This window comes from Ambystoma mexicanum, chromosome 2q (genome assembly GCF_040938575.1).
Source record: "Ambystoma mexicanum isolate Mex_15411 chromosome 2q, UKY_AmexF1_1, whole genome shotgun sequence".
Taxonomy (NCBI): domain Eukaryota; kingdom Metazoa; phylum Chordata; class Amphibia; order Caudata; family Ambystomatidae; genus Ambystoma; species Ambystoma mexicanum.
The window spans coordinates 298,481,548-298,499,767 of record NC_090924.1 but is presented as its reverse complement, the minus strand read 5'-3'; the positions used below and the strand labels follow the sequence as shown (position 1 = coordinate 298,499,767).

At 46.1% G+C, this 18,220-nt stretch overlaps 1 protein-coding gene across 3 annotated transcripts in view; it reads right to left on the bottom strand.

Annotated features, from left to right (window-relative positions):
• The window catches only part of LMF1 (lipase maturation factor 1), a 2,253,577-nt gene that overhangs the window by 1,778,909 nt on the left and 456,448 nt on the right, over positions 1-18,220 (bottom strand). For all 3 annotated transcript variants that reach the window (XM_069647258.1, XM_069647257.1, XM_069647260.1), the window contains exon 3: positions 1,127-1,192. In XM_069647258.1, the coding sequence (XP_069503359.1) occupies positions 1,127-1,192 (66 nt within the window). The remainder of the gene's footprint in view (positions 1-1,126; positions 1,193-18,220) is intronic.

The window sequence follows — 18,220 nt, the reverse complement described above, 5'->3', positions numbered from 1 at the left end:
CTGCAGTTCAGAATTGTCCCACAAACAATTGCCATTTTGACACGAGATTGCATTGTCTTAGTTGTCTGTAGGATTCTGAAAGTGAACACTTGACTTACTCTTCCTTGTGCCACCACAAGTCAGCGTGCAGTATTTACAATCCTTTACAGCATGCTATGGGACATCATTTGAAAGCTTTGCATGGTTTGCACAGGGACCCTCTATCCCTTTCAAAGTGTTTCTCCCATGTGTTATAGAGGCTGAGGTCCGATGGGCATGTCTTCCTACATACAAATCTTTTGGACCAGGCTTTTAAGATGGGCAATGGTGACAGCAGGTGCTCCTCTATCTTTGGAGCCCTTCACAATATTGCTAGGCTCCCCCCACCTCTCCAAGATTATGGGACCTATAGATTTACTAGGATTTGGGAAGCGCGTTTTAGAGCAGGTAGACTTGCCGTGGCCCAGAGGTGAAGACAACCGTTTATACTGGATAAAACGTAATGATTGCAGAACGTGTGGTAATATACTCAATGGGAAAGTTTACTTACATGGTGCACGATGATTAAAGTTAATTTGTGGAAGAGTGGGGGTTCTCAGGGAGAAATTGGGCTCCACTTAGAGAAACCATGGGGGCTGGGCTCCTCCTCTTCATTAGCAGTGCAAATAACTGTTGAGCGAAGAGGTATTGTATGGTATGCTCACCTGTGACCGTCGTAATAAGGGGCAATCGATCTAATATTTTGGATAGCTGCCTTTGAGAGGTAGGGGGAAAGGTTAAAGGTCTTTCAATCCTGAGATCCATCTCTCAGTCAGCGAGGGTCCCGTCATGCCCAGTCATGGATAGAAGTGTTTGACCACATCTGTCGATGCGCCATTTTGTAACCTATAGAATGATGATGCTCAATTTTCTCAAGTTTGTTATGTTTATGTTTTCCCCTAAGTCTTTTTTGGTTGACTGTGATTTTATATTTTTGCTTAGTATATTCTGTGGGGTGTTTTGCTTTGGAAAAAGTTAATAAACACAAATTAAAAAATAAAAATCTTTTACGGAAAGAAACCCAACGGTATCGATAGGAAACTGAAGTCAAGGTAGCTAGAGGCTACCTACAGCGCAAAACGGAGGCAGAAAATTGCATAGATCCTACCTCATAATGGTACTGCATACAGGTGAGATCTCGCCAGCAGGAATCTCCAGCAACTTTATTCAGCCCCTGGCGGCAAACAAAGAGACAAAAACATTAAACTTCCGTCAGGGTAAAAATACACGTTCATCCCCTCAGTTATCAGAGGGCTGGCAAAATGGATCCGATATGGGGGGAGGTTTATGCAACGTACGACTGTAGGGAGAAGGCGCAGCCAGACTATGACTCCACTTTGGACGTAACTTCACGGTATATGATGCGCTCTCATATTGACTCACTTAAAAGGCATTTGATATTGTCTTCAAAACCCACTCTACAGGGGTTTCCGATCAAAGAGTGAATACAGGGTAGAGAATTGATGGAACAATGCAAAATTCATTGCATCACACAGCCCCCACCCACAGACAAATGATCTTCCGCTTGAAAGTACTACAATGTATTGAACAATGTAATCTATCAGTTCATGAACTTATTTTCTTATTTTGTATGAAGCTTGATCTTTGAATTTAACAATAATAAGAAAGTGACACGAGTTTCACAAACAAACAATACTTTTATGGCATGGAAAGATAAAGCACATGCTATGACATTCGTGGTATTCTGTAGTGCATTTCATAACGGGTGCTATGATTTCCGATTTCTAGGGTACTACATTCATCAACTTTAGAAGGATGAAAGGTTGAGCAACCCATGCGGCGAGTTACAGGATGAAGAGAGAGCTCAAAGCCAAGACATAACTCTTTCTTTTATCTGGAAGGCTGTTCCAACGAAATCGATTTGAGTTAAAGGTGCACATTTCAGTTCATTGTAAAAACAAAATGGGTGTTATGCTTTGCAATGGAAGGCAATAACACAGCTATAAAGGGAGTCAAGTTATACCGACATAACAGCTTTATCTGCTTCTTTAGTGTGTAATGTATGAATAATACCTGAAATAAGAAATGTCACCTTCATGCTGGGAGACCTTTTGTCCATTTTAAACTTTATGACAGAATAATAACATCAAGGCACCAAGCAAATAGCAGTGGTGTGCGGTAAATAAAATAATGTCAGATCCCAGAATCTCGGTGGCAGTCCCCACTGCTGTCACAGAAGGTGCTGTATTTTCAGGAGGCAATGAACCTGTCCTCAATTTCATAGCATCTGTTTTATTCGGGTTGGCCTCCCTTTACTGGAGTCCCACACCTCAGGGCCCCGCAAACCGATCCCATGAACACACCTAGGAGACATAGGAATCTCCAACCTTCTTTTATTTCCCTCTACAGGTGTGTGTGTGTGCCGGGCTCTACTAGCTCCTCCTCTTCCTCCCTGTGTCCCTGCCTCCCTCCTCTTCTCTTAAGGTGGTTCTCTCCTTAAGGTGGGCTGGCCGCACCTCATGTCACAACAGCATGGAGCACTACATGTGCCTACTCCCTAGCAGATCTGGGAGAAACTCAATCTTTGCAGCTTCCCATATAAAGAGCACAGCTCTCATGTATATGGGACTTGGATTGTGTAGCAAGTACACATCGATTCAGTGGGTTCTGAACCACTCCCACCCAATTAAGCTATTGAAATAATCTCCAGTCGCCCATATACACCCCTCCAAAAATGTATGCCTGTACATCGGACTTACTAATGTTGTCCTTCAGGGACATAATAAAGGTCCACCCTGTGGCCATCTGTTAATTTAAGGGGATACCTGGAGAAGAGGGACAGATTTGGCGGTGGAGGGGTTACTAGTGAAATAGTATTTATTGTGTGTCATTTTCTTTAACGCATGTGTATGTCAAATACCAACTATCACGTGGCCAAAGTAATTTTCACATTACTTTCCGCCCGGAGAAGGGCGAAATTCACTGAAACGTTATTTAAAATGTCCAAACTCTAACATATATGAAACCATAATTCAGCTGTGAATTCCCCATGCCTAATAGCGTGAGTACAATAGCAGTACAATTGTTTGATCAAGGGGCAGGTGTATCAATGTGTAATGAGTCGCTCTACCTAAACATCGATAAGAGGTCTGTCTTTGCTACCATTAATGTGGTGATGTGGTGTCATCGGCACATCTCAGCAGGCTTGATTTTGCAAGCACTCTTCCTTTTAATGGGCCAGCACAACCACTGCTGAGAAGTTGAAATGGGGCAGTACCCCCATTTCTGTCAGAAAGGAGCTGCTTTGATTGCAAGTTATGTGATAAAGTCCCATATTGGCGGCTGTGTGATGAGACTAGGTTAACCCTGAGGGCCAGGTGTGGCTACCCACTCTACAGTGTGTAGACAGGGTTCCCCCAGAATGCCCAATTCATCACCAACCTCAGGGTGAGTGCTGGATCCCAATCCCTGAGCAATACAAAGTTCACCAGATAAAAACCCTAACAGTTTTCAGTGATACCAGAGTCCTGCAAGAGCAACTTATGATTTACCTGGGCAGAGGACATGAAAAGATTCCAACAGTTTAGTTGAGCCATGGGGAATATTAGCAAGAAACCTAGGACCTCTTTTAAATACCCGGTTTTCAAAGTCACTTTTCACACACAATGCGCTCTCCCATCTGGTTGCTCCTCGCAAATGTTCACAAGTATTTATATTATAAAAGTGAATCCTTAAATGCAATATATCACATAGTTATTAGGATTGTGGGGCCACCTGCTGACCTGTAAAAGGGCCCAGAGAACTGAGAATCTGTGAGAGGTAGGAGTCAGACACAGAAGTGTATGGAGAGTGCACAGTGGAGCAGCAAGCAAGACAGTGAAGGTGAAGGCGCAGGAGAAATGCGCTAAGGAAGTGGTTGGAGAGACAACTGAGGAGGAGGATAATGAGGGAAAAAGAAGTGAGTTGTAGATGCAATGGAGGAGAAGGAGTAAAAAAGGCATAGTAGTGGAAGGTGAAGAAAAAAGATGGCTGCAGAATCTTTGGAGGAGGAAAGAAAGGGAGGTAGTGAGTGGAGAACAAAGAGGTGGTAGGGGAAACAGAGGTGGAGAGAAAGACAAAGGAGGGGAATCTACAGGAAAAGGTGGTATTAAGGCCAAGTAAAAAGAGGTGAAGAAGGTGAAAGAAAAGGAGGTGGTGAAGAATAAGTTGACGAGGTGCCAAGGCTTACAGCAGAGATGGTCAAGATAGAGTCATATGTGAAGGAGAAGTTAAGAGTAGAAAGGGAGAAGACCGTTTGAGAATGGAGGAAGAGAGGAGTAGAGAGTTTTGCTATGTGAAGGAGAGGAAAGGAAGCAGGTTGAGTATATAGGGTGGGAGAGAGTAGCAGGCAACACCAGTAAAAGTCTGAAAGAGGAGGAAATGGTAGAGCCTGAGACCAGCATATGCCCATGTATGCCTGCAACGATCTGGGTCTTTGAGGTCTTTTAGGTCCTGACCAAAGTCCTTCAAAGGGTAACATTGATGCCAAATGCTGTTGAAGTGAGACATTTACAGTGGCGGCAGCCATTTCCCATTTCAGAGAAAGAGACATCCACAGAGTGCGATTAAAGACCATCCAACTGCAACACTTGTCAAGAAAGAAGTGTTGGGGCTCTTAAAATCAAAAAGACAGTGACTGACTCTTTTCACCAGCGATGGGTGGAGCCCAAAAGAGAGAGTGAAGGACTGATGCACAACACTCCTCCAGAACGTCTGAGTACTACTTGTTTGAATTCATGCTGCGTTTGAAACAGTTCTACTGAATCCCACAGTGCTCTTCTGCTAATATTATGATCAAATAAAAAGCAGATCATGAGGCTGCGCGTTTTTATTAATTTCCAGGTAATAAGTATTAACTGAGGAACAATAAGCCTGACCTATATAGGCTCACTTTTGGCCAGGGTTACATTAACCTGTCCCACCATTGCTAGTGGGACCAACATCATCTGCAAGCGAACCTGCATACTGGGCACTGGCAGCTGAAACGTGTTTTGATTATCACCTACAAAACAAATCCCTGGATGATCAGAACATAAATCTGGACAAAACGGACATGCTCATCTGAGGTCACCCAGCCCAAGTACCACTTACTAGCTAATCTGGCCCCTTTTCCACCACAGATAAGACAGTAACAACCTTGAAATAATCATGCATGGTGACCTCTCCCCAGAGCCCTAAATCAACAAGGTTATTACAATAATATAATTAAAGGCAAAGTGGTAAATCCTCCCTACGCTGGCAGAAAGATATTCTTGAGAACATAGGTTTGCACGACTGAAGCCATTTATGGGAGTATAGTGTCTTTGGGGCATATGCCTTATAGAACACACATCCCCGAAAGTGAAATGTGATGGGCACAGCGTACATCTAATATTGCAATAAAACCAATAAATTCTAAGTGGTGAGGATTTATTTCACAATTGTAAGTGGTACTTTTTGAAGTGGTTACACCATCAGCAAGGGGAGGGAATTGTGAAAAAGCGTTGTCACAAAGCAAAGTTGTTGGAGTTAGGGTGATGAAGGAATTTTGTTTTCTTTGATTTAAAATTTTCCATGAATTGACTGTAGATGGCACACACAGGTTGTGACAGACTACAACCTCCTTGACCCTGCAGGCAAGGATATCGCTGGAGGGCCACCGCCGCTGCAGGGTCCATTTCTTTCATTCCAGACCCGGGCCTTCCATCATGGGCGCAGGGGCCGCTGCACGTAGCTGAGGCCCTACCTCCTCCATCTAGCTGCAGGATTGGGCACCGGGGTCATCAAAAGCCCAATAGGCTGGGTGCCGGCAAGCGATCGCTGGCCCCCACCAAATGGCAACACCTAAGGACAGCTTTACACCCTGTCTGGCCCCTGTCCGGGCGGACCAAGAGGGCGATTTTTGATAACCCGCTCTGTCGCGCACCATTGTGTGCACCAAGGGTAAGCGTCACACCCCACAAGTTTATCCTTCCTTTGATGCTCGGCCTACCTGCTACCTGCTTTCATCACCACCACTAAGGGGCTACCAGGCCCGTTCTCATATTCCTTGCCCGCACCCCTGACTTTACTAGTGCACCGCCTCACGTCCGAGATGCGTGCCCTTAGCAGAACTATACCTCGTGGCATGCACTTTGAGGGCTGATTGACTTACTTCCCTCCGCTTTAGTGACTGCCTGGGCCACGCTAACTCCAACTGGATCACACAGCTGTGTCCCCTTCTATCCTTTCCCGCATTAATTTGCCATTTCCGAAATGCTGCCTCTCATATGCAGTGCTCTCAGATCTTAATGCTCCTAACCTTGATGACCTGATGTATGCTCTGCCTTGAAACAAATCAATTTTTCAGTGCCTGCTTGATTTTCTAATTTGGGTCTGTTTTACATCTTTGAGTAACTTGTATAAAAGTAGCACCTAGCTGTTTTCTGTGGGAGGGCCTACCACCGGCCTAAAATCTTGCTGTACCACTGCCTGTCCCCCTTCGCTGCTAGGCTGCCTGGTGACTTTGTGCATTGTGCTGCCTCTATATCTGTCCCTCTCTCTTCCACCTCTATATCGCTCTCCATCTCGGCCCATATACTCTAACTGTTATTCTATCACCTATCCTTCCTCCCTCACAAAGTCTAGAACAAAGAAGTTTAAAAAAGATGTCTTGGTCTCTAATCATAGCCTACCTATTGCTGACACCTATGTCAGTGCTACTTCCAGACAGACTATCACTGATATCCTCTTCGCTGTCCCCTCTCCAGATCAATGGACATCCCATCTAATCTCTCGCCTCTCCCCTTTTCCCTCTTCACCCATTAATGACACCACTAGATGGGAAGTACTCTTGGTGCACTTCCCATCCTCTAGGTGCATCATTAATGTCTATCACAAAGACACTGTCAGGGCCCAGGGTCCGCAAACCAATCTTTTTCTCTTTGACCAGCGCCTGCCGGCCCTCATCAACTTCCTACCCTCTCCTGCTACTCCACCCTCCTCTCTCTCTACAAGTCCATCATAACCTCTGACGGATGTACCAACTCCCTGAACCCCTCTGCGGAAACCCTTCAAAGGTGGTGACCGGTTACACTTAGCCACTCTGAATGCTTGCTTTGCTGTCAAGCATTCTTCAGACTTTGATCTTGACGTCCTTGCTCTTACAGAGACGTGGTTCAATGCCAGCTCAGCCACTGCTTTTGACTCCCTTCTCCCGGACGCCTACAAGATCCTCTCCAAGCCCTGGCTCAACCAACCTGGTGGAGGAGTAATCCTGATCTTCCCTGAGTGGGTTCTTTCCTCTCTCATATCCTCCCTGCCCTACTCCTTCTTTGATAGCCTTGTCTGCAAGCTTGGCATCTCTCTGACTCTCTCACCCTTACCACTATCTACAGGCCCCCTGGCCCTATGTCTATCTTCCTCTCGGAATGGGCAGACTTCACCTCCTCTCTTCTGACCCCTACCTTTAAACTCATCCTCCTCGGAGACTTCAACATCCACCTTGACTCCACTGCTCTTGCCTCTTCACTCTTACGTGATCTCTGTACCTCTCTCTCTCACTATTCTACCCTCCAGCCCTTCCCATTCTGCCAAACACACCCTTGAAACCTTCATTACTGCTGATCACCCGCTCTCCAACTCTCTCACTACGTCCTCTCCTGTTCTGACCACTCTCTCCTCTCTTCTCATCTGGGACCTATCAGCCCCCTGACCGAGCCTCCAACACCACTGCCAACTTCCTTTGCGGTCATCAGACCGATGAAACAAGTGTCATCTACTGCATTTGCCTCCACCCTCATCCCTACTGCCTCCCTTCCTCTTGACTCTCCCACTGATTCTGTCCTTGCCAATCTTCATCTTGCTATCACTAATACTTTTGACATTCTTGCCTCCGTCATGAGGATCCACCTGAAAGCTGCCTCCAAGCATAACAGCTAGCACGATTCCAACCTTATGCTCTGAAACGCAAGTGCAGAGCTGTTGAATGGAAGTGGCAGACCTCGGGCTCATCTTCTGACAAACTGGCCTGTCGCCTACTCCAAAGGCAATACCGTCTCTTTATCTGCTCCAGGAAAAGTGCTCACATCCAGGTCCTTATCTCTGGAACCTATTTGTTTGTTTTCTCTTTATTGTGCGTCTGGTATTTGATACAAACCTTAAGCACTTCTATTATATTAAAATCACAGTTAAAACTCTGCTTTAAAAAAATTGAATATATATTTATAAAGAAAAAAAACAAAGAAAAAAGGGGAATGAAAATAAAAGGAGAAAAACAAAAAGAAGAAAAGGAGTGAATTAATCACATTGCTGCTACCCATCTCCTTGTTGCCTTCAGACTGCATTAATATTTAATGCAATCGGAAGGCAACACAATGATTATCTAACAACATGGCTGAACTCTCCAAAATCTGCAAGGAACTAGCCAATCCATTCTGCATTTTCCACCGCACCTCTTCCTTCTCAGGCCCTCTGTACTACACTGGCCAACCATTTCACCTCTAAAACTCAGGACATTCTGACCTCTCTCATATCTTCCCCTTCCTCCAATCCCCCTGCACCCCCTGCCTCCCTTGGCCTCTTCTCCACCCCAACCCACTCTCTCTTCCTTCTCGCCTATCACAACGGATGAGATCACTAGAGTTGTCTGCTCTATGGAAGTCCCATCCAAACAGGTGTCTCCCTGTTCTTCCAGAACCATTAAGGACAACATTTCCTCCCTTGCTCCAGCTTTTGCTGACCTCTGTAACCACTTCTTAGCATCTGGCTCTTTCCCTTTCTCAAGGACTCGCTTGTGCACCTCCTTCTAAGAAAAGCCTTTTGCCAACCCCTTGTGTCTGCCCAACTACTGCCCTATCTATACTACACCCTTCCTTCGGAAACTTCTGGAGAAGTTGGTTTTACCCCAACTAATCCAACACGCTGAGCACGCTGGTTGTCTAGAGGACCATCAATCTGGATTCCGAGCATCCAGAGGCATGGAAACTGCTCTCCTGAACACCCATGAAGAACTGCTCACAAATCTTGACTCTAACTCTCATGCTTTCTCATCCTCCTTGAACTCTCTTCCACCTTTGATACAGTCAACCATTCTATCCTCATAAAGTGGCTCCAAGATACTCTTGGTATCTCAGTCCGGGCACTGGACAGGTTGACCTCCTTCCTCACGGGCTGCCCTTCCCAGATGCTCCTAGGCTCCTTCTTCTCCTCCACCACTCTCTGTACATGTGGTGTTCCCCAGAACTCTATTCTCTCTCCTTGGTGTTTCAACATCTACCTTGCACCACTTGCTCAACTGATATCTGCCTTCTCTCTTCAGTTCCAGTGTTACTCAGATGACGCACAACTTTTCTTCAAGCTCCCCTCTTCCTCCTTTATCATTCCCGACTGCCTGTCTACTATTCGTTCTTGATGCACCTCCAATGATCTCTGCCTTAATGCCAGCAAGACTGTGATCCTTCCTATTAGGACACCTGTTGCCTGTTTCCCTTCTGCACTCTGGCTGTCCTCTATGGGCACACCTCCCTCTCCTTCCACTGAGGCCAGAAACTTTGGGCTCATCTTCGACTCCTTTCTCTCCTTTACTCCTCACATCCTGGACCTTGCCAAGAAGGCTCACTTTCAACTTCACCTCCTTAGAGGCATTCACTCTTTCCTCACCTTCCCCCAGGTGCTCAATGTCTCTAGAGCTCTGGTCCTATACAGGCTAAATTACTGCAACAGCCTCTTCCTCAACTTTCCTCTTTCTTCACGCCGCCCTCTTCAACTAATTCAGAATAGGGCTGTGAGACTTCTCCTTGGCCTGAAGACCTGGGACGTATCTCTCCAGCTCTAAAATCTCTCCACTGGCTCCTGGTTGCTACATGGATCAAATTAAAGATCCTTTGCATCATCCACAAGGCTGTCTGGTCCTGAGACCACGCTACCTGAAACTCTCTCTTACTAAATACTCTCCTTCCAGATCCCTTTGATCATCTGGCCCAACTCTCTGCTGATCAGACGCTTTTGCAAGCAAAGAGCTGGGGGCAGATCTCTCTCCTCAGCCGGCCCCCTCCTCTGGAACTGTCTCCCTCTCTCTCTCCAACTTAAACAGGACCACCTGACGTTTTGTAAACAACTTAAGACCTTTCTCTTGTCCTCCTCCTTCTCCCTCTACCTCCAATGCTAGACGTCCCCTCAGTCGCTGCGATTGTGGCCTGGTCCCTCAAGAGTCCAATAGGGTCCCGCCTACTGCCTAATCGCCACCAGCATCCGCCCCTCCACTGCCCACTCTGGGCCCACACCCGCCTCCTGGGTGGTTGCCACCCTACATTTACCTGTTGGGCAGTAGACCTCCCTCTTCGCCTAGGGCTGCCTCCCCAACAGGCACCTCTGCCACTTACCCCACTGGGGTCGCTAGAAGCACTTAACCGCACTCCACCCCCCCTTTTTCTTTTCACTGCACTTGCATGCTCTGAATGTCACAAGGCCTAGTAGTACTGCTGTTCTTCTATTTATTTGCTGTCATTTTTAATTGCTTATGCTCCCATGTTCCCTTCCCTTGTGACTTGTGGGGCTTTGAAACACTGCCTTGCTGTATATGCAACCCTGTAAGGCAGTATATATATCCCCCAGTCCTTTCCAGGCTATCTGAGAATACAACTGCAACAATCAGCACAGAAACCCCACATCATTCAGGGGAAAATGTATTTTATGAAAGAGCTAATAGTCCCTAAGTCATCCAAAGAGCAGGAGGGAGAAACCCCATGAATATCAGTCCCAGACTGCTTTGCACCACATATATGGAAAGCAGGTGTTTTGGAAGCCTGTTTGGCACTGGAAGATGATTCCATGAGCAGAGCGGTCACCAGCAAACAGTGCACATCGGGGACACAAGCTCCTATATGGATTGCAAACAAAATTGAACAAAGATTTAGTGGCAAGCAGGAAAACCATGCATAGCCACGGACCATGGGACCTAGGATACAGCTGATACCATGTTGAAGCATGCACAATACATGCAAACAAAACAATCAATTACATATGTGGGTAGGAGGTGAAACCATTCGCGAAAGGCCTATCACAAAGTAAACCGCTAATGGGAAACTGAGGCATGAATGAGATCACTCCTTGAAACATTAACTATCATTGCCTGAATAAAAAGAGGCACCCGCTTCCTGAAAATGAGGGTGCTAGGATGGTGATCCAGAGAGAGAGAGAGAAGTTTAATAGTGAGTAGAGAAATAGGAGAAGCAGATCAGCAGAACCTGTGTTGGCTAAAACAGGAAAAGCAACTTGTAACCTTGACAGGGAGGAGGGGTAGCTGGGCCAGTCAAGCTACAGCCTACAATAAGCTAGGTTGAGTATACATGCTAGAATAGCAGGAGGCCTGCTGAGAACGTAGGTCCAGTGGCTCTCCCGAACCAGACTTAGTGAGCAAATGCTCAGAGAGAAGCCAGATTGGGGCTGTCGCCCATGCTCTATCAATGTCGCTAGGCCAAATAAAGCAATATTGCAAACCCTTGAAATCGCAGGTAGGGGGGATAAAATCATACCCAAAAGTACAAAGATACAGGGATAATTCATACCCACATCAGCAAAAAGAACCCGATAAGGCAAGAGGGATACAATACAAGGTTGCCCTCATCATATTCTAGATTCCTCCACCTGATCTGTTAAGATAAAGACAAGTAGCAAGGCAAAACCAAGGCAACGACAAAGGTGAAGACATTTAAAATCTCTTTGTCTGTTAATGACTTGCAGAACAATACCCTAGGTGTAAGTATGTGAGCTTACAAACTGGAATAGGGATTGCTCTCTGGGCACTGGGTCCTTCTAGATTAGGCCCTACCATGGAACTTGCTTTATCCCTTCTTCGCCCAACTGTTTTGCTTGGAATCTTCCTCTTGAGTTGGTCCTAAACACAATATGCTTTCAACCAGACCCTACCCTTTATCAGAGGTTTGGCAAAATGGAAAACAACATCTGTGAAAGCTTCCAGCCATGAGGGGGAAAGCTTTCCTACAGAGAACAACTGACCAACCCCAATAGTACCCACAGGACTCGCAGAGGAGCCCCTTTAGTGGGAAAAAAGAGATTTATCTTTGTTGATATGTATGCATGCATTTGCATTTCCTTTGCTGGCATTAACCCTGGCGGCAACTAGACCTTTCTATTTGTTTTGATGCACATTTACCCCACTACATAGTGTACCTTTTGAACCCCAGAATAAAGCAAGTAAAGGTGTGAGTGATTTGTGTCTGATGTTCTGTTCCTCCACCAACATACTTCACAAGCCTCTGGCACCCATTGCTAGGAAAACATGTCCCTCATCAGTTTTCTTACTGATACATTTGACAACGTCAGTGTCCTGACCCCGTTCTGACCCCATTCTTCAGTCGTCCATGGTATAATGCATAAATGATAGAGTTGTCCATTGATATGCATGGTCATCCCTGTAATGTCTCTAATGTTTGTCCTTTGTGCATGGACCATAGTTATTATGTCCATGGGATCCGTCCAAATAAAAAGGTATATACATGGGCCGGCAACCTTTAATTGTCCATGATATCATGGGTATACAAAGTTGTCTGTGTACATACATCACTATTCCGTCTGTCCCAGTTTTTTTTTGTCCACAGTCTGCCTATGAATCAAGATCATTAAACGTGCTCTGTCTGTGTAACAGGGGTATACAATTCCAGGCAACCTGAGATGTCCATTGTTATTAGAGGAAAGCCTTGATATGTTTACTGACCATTGTTTTCCCATGATTTCATATTTTCAGCCATTAGTAATGTTTTCCTGCTTTGTTATTCATGGCTGAGGCCCAAGCCCATATAAGGGTGGTCTGGTATCTTGCTTTCAATGTCAATGTTGTGCATGTCGTGGATGGTGTGGATGGTTTCAGTAAATCCTGTTCGATTCTTGGATGAAGCGTGCTGCAGGGAAATCTCTGATTTTATAACTGAAGGAGCAGGTCCCTTGGTCTTTGGATGAGACGTCTACAAAATCCTCCTGCTGTGACGCTCACTTGTTATATTGTTTTAGTATTATGTTAATTTGCTTTTATACTGTTCCAAATCATGACTGTAGCAGTAGTTGAACATCTGGGCTCATCGTGGAGTAGCATACTGTGCCCCCCCACCAGGGATATCAAGACTTTAGTCTGTGTAACAGTGTTTTGGACTGGACACTGTCAAGGGGGAACAGGGACCAATCCCAACCTGGAGCAGGGGGCCTACAAAGGCAGATGCCGGAGGCAGCCCTATTCTAGAGGCAGGGAGAAGGAATTGGGAGGATGCCCAGCCCCTGAAACCCCAAATGCGTACCTTGAATGGAAATGCCAGTACCACATTGTGTCACACAATACCTCCAAGTACCTTTTCTGGCCGGAGCTCTTTCTTTTGTGAGAGACAGAGAGAGAGAGAGGGAGAGAGAGAGAGAAAGAGGGAGAGAGAACCACACAACATGAGCTGCAACACGAAAACAGACAACACTTCCAGGTTCCGTGGAAAAGCAAAAAACTCACTGCAACAAAGACACCCCAGAAAAGCCAGACCCGCCGAACATTGCAGAAACATCAGACTGACCGGCATAGAGAAGAGAGGTGGAGCTTAGAAGGGGTTTTGAAATCTTGCACCTGTGTAACCTGGCCCCTTGGGAAAGAACAGCCATATATTGGCCCATAATGTCAGGTGAGAGTTATAACTAATGGAAGGGGGGGGTGATAGAACTAGGAAGGTGACAGTATAAAAGGAAAAGGAATTAATGTGGGAGTGTGGGTTGTATGGATGACGTCGAAAGGAGTGGAGGCAGACTGATAGACTATGCCGAGAAAGGAAGGTGAAGAGTGCTGAGTTGTTGGTGGAGTTGGTGCAGACTGCAGGTGAAGTGTAAGTTGTTAGAGAGAATGGTGCCATTTGTAAGTTTGACACTGCGAGTGTGAGAGTGACTGCAGTAAGGGGAGTAGGCTTTGGGAAGATGGAGGCGAGGGGTGAGAAGAGAGCAAAGGACTGAGGGGAAGAGAGAGGTTAGTAGAGAGGGGTGGAGAAGGGTGAAGAAAGAGAAGAGGGGTGAATGGGGAGGGACAAACGATGAGAGAGAGCAGGGAAGATGACCCGCGGGAGTGAGTGGGGAAGGAGAGAGAAAGGGTAGAATAGAGGGTGTACCCAGATCAGGGAAAGGAGAGAAACAGAACAACTGCAGGAGAGAATGGACCAATGTGTCTGACATTGGCACAATAAAAACATCCTTCTTGTTTAGAAACCCTGAGGAGTGGGAGGTTGGGGAATCCTTAGGAGAACCCCAGATGGAGCCACATACATACGGCCTTGGCCTTCAGGGCCTCGCCTATAGCTGGCTTTAGATAGTAGCTGTTACCGGTCGCTAGTTTGAAGACCTTGGTTTTGGGACGCCTGGGTTAGGATGGAGGGAGCCCCTGGGAGCATGAGCGAGGGAAGCCCATTAGTGAACTCTGCGTTCAAATAACTGAAATAAAAGGTATACATTTCTCTATTTGTGAAATAAAGACCTTTTAATCATCATTTAGAGTCTGGTAGTTTGTATTGCCATCCGTGACATCTACTGGAAAAAGGAAAATGAGCGAGAGGGCGATGAGAGGATAGGAAAGTGGGAAATATATGCTATGAACACAAGGAGTAAGGCATCCTAGTGATATCGTCTCTCATTGATCTTACATATAAACGGAATAAGAGATTCTTCTGAGAGTACACTGGGGATCCTAAAGAGGATGCTTACTAGGTAGGGATATATGCATATTGTTTATTTATCCCGTTCCAAGTTATTTCTGATCGAGGTTGTTAGCTCAGCAAGGTTGGATGCACTTTAAGTTACTAATGAAGGCCAAGAACACCGCATAGAGGTGCTATGCATATGTTAGTTATCACTCTTTATAACAAAGGTTCTCTGAGTAACATGGGAAGGCGTTCCACACAAATCTCCTTGCAAACATGTGCCCGTATGAACCCAACATTGAGAGCAAAGCATCCATCATCCACGGGGATCACATATTCACCCCCAACACTCGCAGCAGGCAGGGCGAGCTTTTGAAGGGCAAGGAGGGTGTCAGCTACTCTCCCAGGGATGATACATGAGTGGTGAAGGACTGCATTCATCAATTGGCCTTTCAAAGGAGCCTGATGCTGCCCACAAGACTGCACCCAACCAAATGGCATAGTTGAACCCTAGAACATGTTTACAAAGGCTTTGTTTGGATGCAGTAAACAATACGCCCCTGAACATGGCCCTTTAGGCTAAGGGGGCCTGTTTGGCCATGAATTGGGATCCTGAAACAGGTGGGCATCGGCCCTCCTCCCGGGGGACATACCCTGTCATGTCACTGCATTGGGTTAAGGCGACAGGATGAGGTAATCAGCCTGGTGTAGTGGCCTCCTCTGGGTGCGACGCCCCCCCCCTTCTAAGGTACAACTGCACAATTTTAGGCTGTTTTGGTCTGAGGATTTGGCAAGCATTATTTTTCCGACCCACCTCCAGAAGAATGAGGATTTGGTGGTTCAGTAGCAAGATAACAACATATTGTTTAAAACAAGTGACAAGATCAGTAATCAGACCTTGTCAAGAGGGGATAGGGGCCCTCTCAGCCTGGCGTGGGAAGCCTACCAGGTTGGAAGCTAGAGCCATTCCTGCACCAGAGAGGAAAGGTGGCAGTTGGAAGAGCCCCAGTTCCTGTCCCTCCCCAAGTGCCTGTATGTTTCTTGGCAGTCTACTTTGCCAACAGCCCGAGTTGTGTACTAATGTGGGACACAGAACGGTGTCGGACCATCATTAACTCAGGTACATATATTTTTCTCATATTTTTTCATACATCATTTTATCAATGAACACACTCCAATCTCGGATACACTACATTATTAACACGTATAATGTTTCCTTTTGTAGTGTGGTAACCAACATGACTTCAAGCAATTAAGACCTCCGACATATAATAAATATAATGATCACTACTCAATGGGCCTCATTACAATTGTTGCGGTAAGGCAACATGGGTGCCGGTAGTGCTACCGGCGCCGTTGTTGCCATGCCGCAACATTACGAGTTTGCTCGCGGGTGCCGCTCTGGACGCCTGGTCAGACCAGGCGTGCAGACCAGGATGGTAGCAACGGTACCGTTATGAACGGTACCGCTGCTACCATCCTCCCCATTCCCATTGAGCCCTGTATGGGCTCAATGAGAATGGGGACATACCGGCTATGGGTCCCGCGAAAGGGAATTACCAGGCCCTCCTAGGTCGGAATGGCCCGGTAAGTCCCCTTTTGCGGGACCCGGAGCCGGACTCGAGTTTGGGGTCAGCTATGCCCTTAATAAGGGCCTAGCTACCTCCAACCTCGTAATGAGGCCCAATGTCCTGAAATTAAAGAACAGTTAGTAGCTAATTAATTTAGCAATATATAAATATAATATAATATAATATTTCTGCCTGCCATTTTTGTCTTAAAATGAAGAAAAGAAATGACACTATCTTTCAGGTTCATTTGTCCTTGGTGAGCCACAATTTTGATCAACCCAAACAAGCAGACTCTTAAGCCTGATCATTACTCCAGATAAGCCTTTCTTCCGTTTACTGCATCTTTGTGATTACATACATCATGGATGCGACCCAGAGAGGTCTCACCTTGTTAGCATGACCTTTTGATATGCGCACTCTTAAGATTTAACATTTGGTTTTCTGTACTGCTGATTTACCAATGTGACTTAATAACGGCTGCATATGTTAAGTGTCTTGTCTTTCTGTAAAATGTCAAGATTTGTAAAGCTATTTTCTTGATGCATTTGTATGTTTAATGGTTCTCTCTGTGAATTCATCCTTTATTATTAATTGCATGACTTGCAAAATGATGAATTAAATGTGCAATATTTGTTTTTTATTAGAACAGATCTTATTTGTCTAGCATTATATGCATGGTGTGACTCATATCAATTGAATTAGAGATGTTTACCTAGCAGCAAAGACGTTTCTTTGTAGTTTGTTTCATGATAAGCGCCAATCTCCCCTGATAAGGGCTATTTTCCCTTTTGTGTTTGTTTCTTGGCAGTGCCACTTGGGATCACTGCATACCTCTTGACAACCCTGCTAGTCAGTTCATTTCGTTTTCTTGTAGGCAAATTAAAGAGACAAAGGGCCTCATTACATGTGTGCCGGTCCGGTAACAACGGTGCAGGTAAGCCTATCGGCACTGTTGTTACCGGACCGGCACACGAGTAAGCCTGCTGGAGTTGCTGTGCCCGGCAGGTCTGCCCTGCCGGGCACAGCGACCATGGTAAGCAGACTGTAATGGAGGCACTGGCACCGTTATTTACGGTGCCGGTGCCTCCGTGTTCCCCATTCCCATTGAGTCCTATGGGACTCAATGGGAATGGGGAATACTATTTTTCCGGCGCCTGACTTCCCGGACTGGCAGGGTTAGAATCTCCTGCTGTCACCGGCAAGCAAGGCGCCGGAAAAATGTGCAAGTCCGGGTGCAGCCTGCCGGTTTTACGGGCACGGCTACTGCCGGACTTGTAATGAGGCCGAAAGTCTTGACAGACGCAGACGCCCTAGAAGACGGAAATCCACCAGCACCTAATGTTAATACTATTATAGGTATCCAACTGCCAGTACTGAGAGAGAGAGAGAGAGAGAGAGAGAAAGAGAGAGAGAGAGAGAGAGAGAGAGAGAGAGAGAGAGAGAGAGAGAAAGAAAACAAAGGGACGAAGAGCCTGTGCAGCCACCAGGGATATTACACACTGCTCCACAACCCCACCACACCTGGCACACTAATAACTGCACCAGACCTTAAACAGACAAAGCAACACTGACTAACCGCAGAGCGGCTCCCACAGATAACCCAGAGCTATTACTAATCTACTTTGAATTTCACTCCAAAGTGGCCCCCTAATATGAACTGGAACCCTCTGCAATGTTGTCTTCCATTGTTGAAGCATGGCTACAATGCACAGAAGAAAGAGGCAGGGCTTAGTGGCCTATTTGTAAACATTGATTATTTTAACATTATTGTAACACCTACCAGGAGGGGAATGCAGGACCAGATTGGTTAGGGAAAGAACTCCAATGGGAGAGGGAGAATAAGAAGAGGGACAGGAAACAATCAACACGCTGTGGGTTGTTCGGGTGAGGTCAGAGGAGGAAGAGGTGGCAGACCAAGAGACCAGCAGGAGGAAGAATGGTGCACTTGAGTGTTGAGGCATTTTATAGACAAGGTGAGGTATTGGTTGGTGAGAGCAA